The sequence below is a fragment of the Mixophyes fleayi genome, chromosome 1 (assembly GCF_038048845.1).
Source record: "Mixophyes fleayi isolate aMixFle1 chromosome 1, aMixFle1.hap1, whole genome shotgun sequence".
Classification (NCBI taxonomy): Eukaryota; Metazoa; Chordata; class Amphibia; order Anura; family Limnodynastidae; genus Mixophyes; species Mixophyes fleayi.
In genome coordinates, this window is record NC_134402.1 from 461,455,289 (window position 1) to 461,468,771 (window position 13,483).

The 13,483-nt window shown below is 40.9% G+C and overlaps 1 protein-coding gene across 1 annotated transcript; it reads right to left on the reverse strand.

Annotated features, from left to right (window-relative positions):
• Positions 1-217: 217 nt before the first annotated feature.
• On the reverse strand, positions 218-2,354 carry LOC142110353 (beta-1,3-galactosyltransferase 5-like). The gene has a single exon (XM_075193761.1). It carries the CDS (start codon positions 2,285-2,287, stop codon positions 1,313-1,315), a length of 975 nt encoding a protein of 324 aa, XP_075049862.1. The 5' UTR covers positions 2,288-2,354; the 3' UTR covers positions 218-1,312.
• Positions 2,355-13,483: the final 11,129 nt, after the last annotated feature.

Here is a 13,483-nt window from a genome sequence, read left to right on the forward strand (position 1 = left end):
GGGGAGTGAGACCGAGGATGGGGGAGTGAGACCGAGGATGGGCGAGTGAGCCCAAGGATGGGCGAGTGAGCCCGAGGACCGGGGAGTGAGGCCGAGGACGGGGGAGTGAGACCGAGGACGGGGGAGTGACACCGAGGACGGGGGAGTGAGACCGAGAATGGGCGAGTGAGCCCAAGGATGGGCGAGTGAGCCCGAGGACCGGGGAGTGAGGCCGAGGACGGGGGAGTGAGACCGAGGATGGGGGAGTGAGACCGAGGATGGGCGAGTGAGCCCGAGGATGGGCGAGTGAGCCCGAGTATGGGCGAGTGAGCCCGAGTATGGGCGAGTGAGCCCGAGTATGGGCGAGTGAGCCCGAGGACGGGGGAGTGAGACCGAGGACGGGGGAGTGAGACCAAGGATGGGCAAGTGAGACCGCGGATGGGGGAGTGAGACCGAGGATGGGCGAGTGAGCCCGAGTATGGGCGAGTGAGACCGAGGATGGCCGAGTGAGACCGAGGACGGGGGAGTGAGACCGAGGATGGGGGAGTGAGACCGAGGACGGGGGAGTGAGACCGAGGATGGGCGAGTGAGCCCGAGGATGGGGGAGAAGATCTGAATGACCTCATATATATATATATTTATTCTATGTGAGAAGGTGACTGGGAACAGATCTACATTTCTCTAAGGACTTATAGACCACCTGGGGTCTGATCTATTATAAGCCGCCTGTGTCTAGAAGGATTTGTGAAGTGACCTGTGTTCCTGTTTGACCAGAACAGGGCTGTGTGAGGGGGCTGAAGGGGGCACAGTTTATAAATATTTAAGGTTAATTTGGTTAAAATTGAGGGCAGCAGTTTTCTTTCTTGTCCCAGGCGCTAAAATGTTAAGTTACAGCCGTGGACCAGAATCATAGTAACTCTGCCTTCTGATGCCAATAAATGATGCCAAACTGAATTTAAACCCTTACAAGTGGATTATTAACCTGTTAATGCAACTGAAAGCTTTGAGCCTAACTGGAAATGGGCTAAACCCCACAATCTATAGATATATATAGACAGACAGATAGATATGAGATAGATAGATAGACAGACAGACAGACAGACAGACAGACAGACAGACAGACAGACAGACGTGTATATTACACAGCGATGATGGAGACACTGTCAGTATATTACATATTATTGTATCCTGTCAGTATCCTGATACACGTATGTGTTACTGATCTTATGTGTCATATAAGATGAATCATGTGATTCTGTTCTTCTTAGGGTCCATAGAGGTGATCTGGGAGACGCTGCCGGTAACCCTGGGATATGTCCTGAATGGTCTCCAGTTATTTCCAGTTAGTTACCTCTGTGCTGTGATTACAGGACGTCCTAGCTCTCCATACATTCTTCTGTGCCAGGATCTGATCCTCTGGTCTCAGCCCATGAATCACCATCAGGTAACGGTAATTGCAGATACTCCATTTCACATTGTGTTTGGCAAATCGAGCACTCGACAGAGGTCTCACCTTGGATCTCTCAGATAATATCCCGATGTAGGCATCTTCCACGGGGATTGGTGGGACAATCTTTGCAAAACCTACAACTAACATAGCTGTATCTAAGGACAAAATATACCCAATACCACTCGCATAGGGTGGGTACATACTGTGCCCATAATCCCACTGTGAAACGTACCACTTGCTTGATGGGTTGCGGATAACGATTCGCTTTTCCTCTGAGAAAACTGAGCCAACATAGAGTTTTGGGCTTGGATTGTGTGCTCTCAAGAACGATGGAAGGCGATCGGTGTTAACGAAGCAATCATCATCAGTTTTCAGAATGTACTGAGGATGGCATCTGTCTACTGCCCACTTCATACCATGCATCACCTTTAAAGTTAGGTTACGGTATGTGTCCATGTAATTGCCCATGAGAATATCACCATGGACTGCGTGCTCATTGTAAACATGCCAGTCCAGTTCTGTATCTAGTGTACCTCCAACTAAGAAGATCACCTGCCATGAATAAGCAGATCCTTCGTCTTGATGTGCCCATGTTCTGCGTATGGCCTTTCGTGACGCACGATGACCAGGGTGCGACGTCACCAGGATAAGGAGGACCTGTCCTTTCTGGCATTTAGGCTTTGGGAGATCCTCTGAGAATAGAGATGAGAAATCAATGCCTGTCTTACTAGGAGAGAAGACCCCAAACCACGGTCCAGAGGCCCTCTCCGTGGTTTGGGACAACTGGCTGCAGAAGAGCCCAAAGGCCAAGAACAGGCTACCGCAGAGCAGGACTTTCAGACACCGTCTAACGGCCATTGAAGGAGGTCCAGTGACTGCACAACTGGCTGTCTCCGCACACTCCGGCAGAACATCATGCAGCTGTTGACACTGAGACTAGAGGGCAAGGTACACTTTGTACAGCGCACTCGGTGTCAGAGTTACACAACGTTGTGTAATATCAGGAGATCAGGCTTTACTTTCTCTGTAACTACCTGGAATTCTGTGGAAGTGAATGTTCTTTATTCTTACTAATCAGAAGGACAGACCTTCAGCCCTACGTTGTAGTATAATGTTATATCTGTATTATATTATACCTGCATTATATTATACCTGTATTATATTATACCTGTATTATATAATACCTGCATTATATTATACTACATTATATTATACCTGCATTATATTATACTACATTATATTATACCTTCATTATATTATACCTGTGTTATATTATACTACATTATATTATACCTGCATTATATTATACTACATTATATTATACCTGAATTATATTATACTACATTACAACTGCATTATATTATACCTGCATTATATTATACCTGCATTATATTATACTACATTATATTATACCTGTATTATATTATACTACATTATATTATACTACATTATATTATACCTGCATTATATTAGACCTGCATTATATTATACTACATTATATTATACCTGTATTATATTATACCTGCATTATATTATACCTGTATTATATTATACTACATTATATTATACCTGTATTATATTATACCTGCATTATATTATACCTGTATTATATTATACTACATTATATTATACCTGCATTATATTATATCTGTATTATATTATACTACATTATATTATACCTGCATTATATTATACTACATTATACCTGCATTATATTTTACTTGCATTATATTATACTACATTATATTATACCTGTATTATATTATACTACATTACAACTGCATTATATTATACCTGCATTATATTATACCTGCATTATATTATACCTGCATTATATTATACTACATTATATTATATCTGTATTACCTTATACCTGCATTATATTAGACCTGCATTATATTATACTACATTATATTATACCTGCATTATATTATATCTGTATTATATTATACTACATTATATTATACCTGCATTATATCTGTATTACATTAGACCTGCATTATATTATACTACATTATATTATAACTGCATTATATTATACCTGTGTTATATTATACCTGCATTATATTATACCTACATTATATTATACTACATTATACCTGCATTATATTCTACCTGCATTATATTATACCTGTATTATATTATACTACATTATATTCTACCTGCATTATATTATACTACATTATATTATACTTGTATTATATTATACTACATTATATTATACCTGTATTATATTATACCTGCATTATATTATACCTGTATTGTATTATATTATACCTGTATTATATTATATCTGCATTATATTATACCTGTGTTATATTATACCTGCATTATATTATACTACATTATATTATACTACATTATACCTGCATTATATTATACCTGCATTATATTATACCTGTATTATATTATACTACATTATATTCTACCTGCATTATATTATACTACATTATATTATACTTGTATTATATTATACTACATTATATTATACCTGTATTATATTATATCTGCATTATATTATACCTGTATTATATTATACCTGCATTATATTCTACCTGCATTATATTATACCTGTATTATATTATATCTGCATTATATTGTTCCTGTATTATATTATACCTGCATTATATTGTACCTGTATTATATTCTACCTGCATTATATTATACCTGTATTATATTCTACCTGCATTATATTATACCTGCATTATATTATATCTGTATTATATTATACTACATTATATTATCCTCACCACCACTTACAAGGCTCTCTCTCAGTCTACTGCCCCTTACATCTCTAACCTCCTCTCCATTCACACTCCCGCCCGCTCCCTGCGCTCGGCCAACGATCGCTGCCTCTCCTCCTCTCTGATCACCTCTTCCCACTCTAGAATACAAGACTTCTCCCGTGCTGCCCCCCTTCACTGGAACGTCCTCCCTCGCTCCATCCGTCTCTCACCCAATCTGTGCTCCTTCAAACGGGCTCTTAAAACTCACCTGTTCCTTAAGGCCTACCAACCATCCACTTAACCTCTCACCTCTTCTGTTTCTCCCCTGCCCCCTTTCTCTCTCCCCGTTGCTTCACTGGCTCCCTTATGTACCTGATTCTGTTTACCCTCCCTTAGGATGTAAGCTCGTATGAGCAGGGCCCATCTTCCCTCCTGTCTCCATACCTGTTCTTCCGCTCCGTCTCTACTGTATCTGCCTGCCTGGAGTTTCTGAAGTACTGGTACTTTGTGTTTATTGTTCTGTACTGTTTTACCCTGTATAGTCTACTGTTTGTACCATGTACGCCGCTGCGGAAACCTTGTGGCGCCTTACAAATAAACGATAATAATAATTATTATACCTGTATTATATTATACCTGCATTATATTAGACCTGCATTATATTATACCTGTATTATATTCTACCTGCATTATATTGTACCTGTATTATATTCTACCTGCATTATATTATACCTGTATTATATGCTACCTGCATTATATTATACCTGTATTATATTATATCTGTATTATATTATACTGCATTATATTATACCTGTATTATATTATACCTGCATTATATTAGACCTGCATTATATTATACCTGTATTATATTATACCTGCATTATATTAGACCTGCATTATATTATACCTGTATTATATTATACCTGCATTATATTATACCTGTATTACATTATACCTGCATTATATTATATCTGTATTATATTATACCTGCATTATATTATACCTGTATTATATAATACCTGCATTATATTATACTACATTATATTATACCTGTATTATATTATACCTGCATTATATTATACTACATTATACCTGCATTATATTATACCTGTATTATATAATACCTGCATTATATTATACTACATTATATTATACCTGCATTATATTATACTACATTATATTATACCTGTATTATATAATACCTGCATTATATTATACTACATTATATTATACCTGCATTATATTATAATACATTATATTATACCTGTATTATATAATACCTGCATTATATTATACTACATTATACCTGCATTATATTATACTACATTATATTTTACCTGTATTATATAATACCTGCATTATATTATACTACATTATATTATACCTGCATTATATTATACTACATTATACCTGCATTATATTATACTACATTATATTATACCCGTATTATATAATACCTGCATTATATTATACTACATTATATTATACCTGCATTATATTATACTACATTATACCTGCATTATATTAGACCTGCATTATTTTATACCTGTGTTAAGTATGATTTTTTTGTAAAGGCCTCATAAAGCCTTTGTTCAGCCATTTTTGTAACTCGCATAGATATATTATTTGTTAAAAGAGATTATTCATTTTTCTGCTGATATGCAGTATTACAAGATATAAGCCCACGGCCTTGAGGTTAAGCTGACATAGAAAATTCCTGTAAAAATGTATCAAGATTTGTGAACAGTAGCTTCATGTTCAGCTTGTAGTGTGGGAGCTGTGCCCATGACTTTGGATATGGCAGACAGGAGATAAACCTCCAGCCCCCCTTTGGGATGAGAATAAATTGACACCTCTCTCTTGAGAAGGGGGAGAAAGTTAAAAACCTCAAGAATACGTGAGATAGTTAATCAGCAGCGCATCCCATAGACTATTGTAAGCTTATGACGTAGGATTCATATATTCAGTGGGCTATAAAGACTTGTATCTTTGTATCAATAAACAGAATATTCCTTGTATACAGAACTTGGTCTGTGTCCATTCTCTCCAGCTGATTGAAGCAGTTCCAGATATACTTCACACCACAGGCAAACTTGAATCAGATTTTTAGATCTAAAACCTGCATTATATTCTGCCTGTATTATATTGTACCTGTATTATAAACTACCTGTATTATATTATATCTGTATTATATTATACCTGTATTATATTATACCTGCATTATATTATATCTGCATTATATTCTACCTATATTATATTCTATTATATCTGCATTATATTCTACCTGTATTATATTATACCTGCATTATATTCTACCTGCATTATATTATATCTGTATTATATTATACCTACATTATATTATACTACATTATACCTGCATTATATTCTACTTGCATTATATTATATCTGCATTATATTATACCTGCATTATATTATACCTGTATTATATTATACCTGCATTATATTATATCTGTATTATATTATACCTACATTATATTATACTACATTCTACCTGCATTATATTCTACCTGCATTATATTATAACTGCATTATATTATACTACATTATACCTGCAGTATATTATATCTGTATTATATTATACCTGCATTACATTATACCTGCATTATATTCTACCTGTATTATATTCTATTATATCTGCATTATATTCTACCTGTATTATATTCTACCTGCATTATATTCTACCTGCATTATATTCTACCTGCATTATATTATATCTGTATTATATTATACCTGCATTATATTATACTACATTATACCTGCATTATATTCTACCTGCATTATATTATATCTGTATTATATTATACCTGCATTATATTCTACCTGCATTATATTATATCTGTATTATATTATACCTGCATTATATTATACTACATTATATTATATCTGTATTATATTATACCTGTATTATATTATACCTGCATTATATTATACCTGTATTCTACCAGCATCAGGCAGATGTTACACCATGGAACAGAACCGTTGTCTGGTAACCAGCGATAAGGTGTTCACTAACAGGAGGGTGATGTGATATAATAACCCGCTCTTAATGTGAAACGAATCATAAGTAAGTTTGTGGTTGGACATTGTCCTAGGACAGGAGCAGGGCTGGACTGGGACTAAAAATCAGCCCTGGCATTTAAAGTACACAGGTCCACCTCAGGTCCTGCAGGAAAGAAACTACGTCCTGATGCGCAGCGAAGGCGCCAAAAAGGGCGTGACCACATTGTGTTATGGGTGTGGCCAACATGGGGCATTGATACATACATTATAATAAAACATTACATTTATCACGCCATCTCAGCCACATCACGCCACCCCCCAGGCACATTATGACACCCCCTGTCAGAGCCGTAACTAGGAAGATGTGGGAGGTGCCGTCGCCCAGGGCCCAACCCCAAGGTGGCGCAGCAGCCGCCCTCTACCTGTGTCTGTACCTTCAGCCTTTTACAGTGAAACATGTGCGTTCCAAATGTCGAACTTCCTGTTAGTGGAACGCCCATGCCATCTCTCTCTCTCTCTCCCCCCCTTCCCCATTACATTGGTTCCTTCAAGGAAAAAAAACAATCACCTCTCTGCGGCATCGGCACCTGCTCCGCCCGCACTGAATGTCCGCCGTGACGTCAGTGAGGAGCGGCACAGAGAGGAGTCGGCGACAAGAAGGGATGAAAAGAGAAGAAAGAAGCCGATAGAAAAGGTAAGTGAAGGAACGGAGCAAGGGGCAGCATGGCAGAGTGTGATGAAGAGAGACATTACTGTGCCATAATATGAATATAATAGTAAATAACAGATTTTTGTCAGGTAAGGTAATCTTTATTAGTTTTTCTTTAACATTTAAAAACTCTTTCTTATAACAATATAGTTTTGTGTATCTCTTTTACTGTTCTTATTTGAGTATTAAGTGCATGAAATATTAGAATACCTTTCAGTATATATTTTTGCATACTTTAAATGGTCATTAGGGCAGAGAGACACTAGGGTCAATTTTGATAGGAGCCAATTAACCTACTAATATGTTTTTGGAGTGTGGGAGGAAACTGGAGCACCCAGATGAAACCCACGCAAACACGGGGAGACCATACAAACTCCACACAGATAAGGCCATATATGAGAGAGATAGCTATATATACATATATATCATGCATTTGCAAATATGTGTAACAGAAATCTTTCAGTACAGAACAAGCCCCACCCCCACATTAGGTTGGCCACACCCACTTGGGGGGGGGGGGGCATCGGTGTCCTGTCTCGCCCAGGGCACTAAAATGTCTAGTTACGGCACTGTCCCCAGCCCACTGTACTTATCTATGCTTCTGGTGCTGCTGACATCCATCAGGGTGGGAACTTCCTGTGTCAGTGAGCAGGGAAGGTCTTTGTCTCACGAGATTACCAAATCTTGTGATACTGAGAGCTCTTCGGCTTGCTCTGCAGACTGTGTCCTGTCCAGGGACTGGGAGCAGCTATCAGTTCCCTTCCCCTAACCAGAGCTGGATTAAAGCTCAGGGGGCCCGGGGTATTTGAGACAGCAGGGCCCCTATTATGGAACATGGTTATCATTTTAGACAAATTTACAGGCACTACTGATAGAAGCACACAGCTCGGCCTTCACAAGCTGTACGTTGTGAAGTGGGACACACTTCCCAACTGTCCTTGTAGTCAGACCGAATCCTGACTAAGGGAGACAGTCACCAAAATTCAGGACTGCCCCACCAGATTCAGGACAGTTGGCAGACTGTCCTGCTCTCTCCTACCTGTCTTGGTCACTTTCACCACTTGTAGCAGCTGGTTTCTTTAGCTCAGTTCCTTCTTGTCTTGATCCTGGAATATTGGATGCCCTATTTTGAAATGAAATGGGTACATGAGATTTAGAAAACTCCAACTAGCCCCGGTGTTACAACAATAGCACTCATGTTTTATAATTAGGCCTCCCTCCAGTCCCCACAATAATAATATTCACATTAAATAAGTAGAACTATTTTCCTCCAACCAGCCCCAACATTAAATAACAGTATACCCATTTACTCAAAACATATTTCCCTCCCTCCAAACAGTCCCAGCAATAAATTAAATATAACCATTTTCCACAACCATCCCCGGCAATAAATAATTCATATTCACATTTAATAAATAGCCATGCTCCCCAAAATCAGCCCCATATTTAATTGATAGCCGTAAACCACCCCAGCATTAAATTAAAGGTTCCTTCACCTCACCTTAAATAATTAGCCCCCACCTACACTCCACCATTAAATATCCTAACTCCCACACTATATTAAGATCCTCCCTTCCCCCACATATTATATTAAAATACTGCACACACAGACACACACATACGCACACTATATTACTATATTAACATGGGGCCACACACAAACACACACTAAAGCAACATGGGGCCAAACACAGACACACACAGACACACACAGACACACTTACCTTGTTACATCCGATGTAGACATCCGCCTGAGCAGCAGCACCTCCTCAGTGACTGCCGCCAATGCAAGTAATCACTTGGGATGGTACCTGTCACGTGGTGCCGTCCCATGTGATTACTTGCATAGGTGGCAGTCACTGAGTCTCCGTCTGCCGAGCAGTGCGCAGGGATGCTCGGCGGGCATGCGGACCGGCCCATCTAGCCATCGGCCCTTCTGCCACTTGCCAGAAGTGCCAGGTGGCCAGTCCAGCCCTGGGCAGGAGAATTATAGAGGCGGCAGATTGGTAGGAGGTTGGGTAGTAGTGACTGTAGTACAGAGAGAGATGCACACAAATGCCAGTGAGACCCTACTGTAAAGCTATAATCCATCTAACGTGTTATAGGGTGTGGGGTCTCTCTGATGTAAGTGACTAAGGACCTGGAAGTCTGACACCAGCAGATGTGTAGATTACAGTATGTACATCCACCTGAGGGATCTACAACATATAACGTGTAACACTACTATATAGAACAGGATATACGATGAAAGGTGTGAGATACGGGGTCCTTTAGATCACTCAGACCGGTACCAGGTACACATTTAACACAATTGTATTAGTACTGAAGTTGCACTTTAACACTACACAGCAAAACAGCAAGTTTCCAAATGTACAATACACAATAGCCAGGGAAGCAGCAGCGTCCTGCAGATGCAGTGCAGTGTCTCTGGGTATATGATGGCAAGGTCCTTGGTAGCATCTCTTAATACATACAAATAAGCTATCAAGTATTTGTGTGTTACATGAAAAAACATTCAGTATTTAACTTATGTGCAAAACAGAACACTCCTTTGCACCCATTGCATTGTAACATGCGCTCTTCCATTGAATAGATTTATACCATAAGTTACTTGTAAGTGACAGGCAGTAATGGTCTGGGTGATAGGGGCAGTAATGGTCTGGGTGATAGGGGCAGTAATGGTCTGGGTGATAGGGGCAGTAATGGTCTGGGTGATAGAGGCAGTAATGGTCTGGATGATAGGGGCAGTAATGGTCTCTATGATAGGGGCAGTAATGGTCTGGATGATAGGGGCAGTAATGGTCTGGATGATGGAGGCAGTAATGATCTGGATGATAGGGGCAGTAATGGTCTGGGTGATAGGGGCAGTAATGTCCTGGATGATAGGGGCAGTAATGGTCTGGATGATGGAGGCAGTAATGATCTGGATGATAGGGGCAGTAATGGTCTGGATGATGGAGGCAGTAATGATCTGGATGATAGGGGCAGTAATGGTCTGGATGATAGGGGCAGTAATGGTCTGGATGATAGGGGAAGTACTGGTCTGGATGATAGGGGAAGTAACGGTCTGGATGATAGGGGCAGTAACGGTTTGGATGATAGGGGCAGTAATGGTCTGGATGATAGGGGCAGTAATGGTCTGGATGATAGGGGCAGTAATGGTGTGGATGATAGGGGCAGTAACGGTACGGATGATAGGGGCAGTAATGGTACGGATGATAGGGGCAGTAATGATCTGGATGATAGATGCAGTAATGTCCTGGATGATAGGGGCAGTAATGGTCTAGGTGATAGGGGCAGTAATGGTCTGGATGATAAGGGCAGTAATGATCTGGGTGATAGGGGCAGTAATGATCTGGGTGATAGGGGCAGTAATGATCTGGATGATAGAGGCAGTAATGGTCTGGATGATAGAGGCAGTAATGATCTGGATGATAGAGGCAGTAATGGTCTGGATGATAGAGGCAGTAATGATCTGGATGATAGAGGCAGTAATGATCTGGATGATAGAGGCAGTAATAATCGGGTGATAGGGGCAGTAATGATCTGGATAATAGGGGCAGTAATGATCTGGATGATAGAGGCAGTAATGATCTGAATGATAGGGCAGTAATGGTCTGGATGATAGAGGCAGTAATGATCTGGATGATAGAGGCAGTAATGATCTGGATGATAGAGGCAGTAATAATCGGGTGATAGGGGCAGTAATGATCTGGATAATAGGGGCAGTAATGATCTGGGTGATAGGGGCAGTAATGATCTGGGTGATAGGGGCAATAATGGTCTGGATGATAGAGGCAGTAATGGTCTAGGTGGTAGGGGCAGTAATGGTCTAGGTGGTAGGGGCAGTAATGATCTGGGTGATAGGGGCAGTAATACTCGGGTGATAGGGGCAGTAATGATCTGGGTGATAGGGGCAGTAATGAGCAGGTGATAGGGGCAGTAATGATCTGGGTGGTAGGGGCAGTAATGGTCTGGATGATAGGGGCAGTAATGTCCTGGATGATAGGGGCAGTAATGATCTGGGTGATAAGGGCAGTAATGATCTGGATGATAGAGGCAGTAATGGTCTGGATCATAGGCGCAGTAATGATCTCGGTGATAGGGGCAGTAATGATGTGGGTGATAGGGGCAGTAATGATCTGGGTGATAGGGGCAGTAATGTCCTGGATGATAGGGGCAATAATGATCTGGGTGATAGGGGCAGTAATGTTCTGGATGATAAAGGCAGTAATGGTCTGGATGATAGGGGCAGTGATGATCTGGGTGATAGGGGCAGTAATAATCTGGGTGATAGGGGCAGTAATGATCTGGGTGATAGGGGCAGTAATGATCTGGATGATAGAGGCAGTAATGGTCTGGATCATAGGCGCAGTAATGATCTCGGTGATAGGGGTAGTAATGATCTGGGTGATAGGGGCAGTAATGATCTGGGTGATAGGGACAGTAATGTCCTGGATGATAGGGGCAGTAATGATCTGGGTGATAGGGGCAGTAATGTTCTGGATGATAGAGGCAGTAATGGTCTGGGTGATAGGGGCAGTAATGATCTGGGTGATAGAGGCAGTAATGATCTGGATGATAGAGGCAGTAATGATCTGGATGATAGAGGCAGTAATGATCTGGATGATAGGGGCAGTAATGGTTTGGGTGATAGGGGTAGTAATAATCTCGGTGATTGGGGCAGTAATGTTCTGGATGATAGGGGCAGTAATGATCTGGGTGATTGGGGCAGTAATGATCGGGGCAGTAATACTCGGGTGATAGGGGCAGTAATGAGCAGGTGATAGGGGCAGTAATGAGCAGGTGATAGGGGCAGTAATGAGCAGGTGATAGGGGCAGAAATACTCCGGTGATAGGGGCAGTAATACTCGGGTGATAGGGGCAGTAATACTCGGGTGATAGGGGCATTAATGATCTGGGTGATAGGGGCAGTAATGAGCAGGTGATAGGGGCAGTAATACTCGGGTGATAGGGGCAGTAATGATCTGGGTGATAGGGGCAGTAATGAGCAGCTGATAGGGGCAGTAATACTCGGGTGATAGGGGCAGTAATGATCTGGGTGATAGGGGCAGTAATGAGCAGGTGATAAGGGCAGTAATACTCGGGTGATAGGGGCAGTAATGATCTGGGTGATAGGGGCAGTAATACTCGGGTGATAGGGGCAGTAATGACCTGGGTGATAGGGGCAGTAATGAGCAGGTGATAGGGGCAGTAATGATCTGGGTGATAGGGGCAGTAATGATCTGGGTGATAGGGGCAGTAATACTCGGGTGATAGGGGCAGTAATGACCTGGGTGATAGGGGCAGTAATGAGCAGGTGATAGGGGCAGTAATGTTCTGGGTGATAGGGGCAGAAATGATCTGGGTGATAGGGGCAGTAATGATCTGGGTGATAGGGGCAGTAATGATCTGGGTGATAGGGGCAGTAATGATCTGGGTGATAGGGGCAGTAATGGTCTGGGTGATAGTGGCAGTAATGATCTGGGTGATAGGGGCAGTAATGATCTGGATAATAGGGGCAGTAATGATCTGGGTGATAGGGGCAGTAATGATCTGGGTGATAGGGGCAGTAATGATCTGGGTGATAGGGGCAGT

Excerpts from the sequence above, each read along its gene's own strand:
- LOC142110353 (XM_075193761.1), bottom strand. The coding sequence starts at position 2,287 with ATGGCCGTTAGACGGTGTCTGAAAGTCCTGCTCTGCGGTAGCCTGTTC.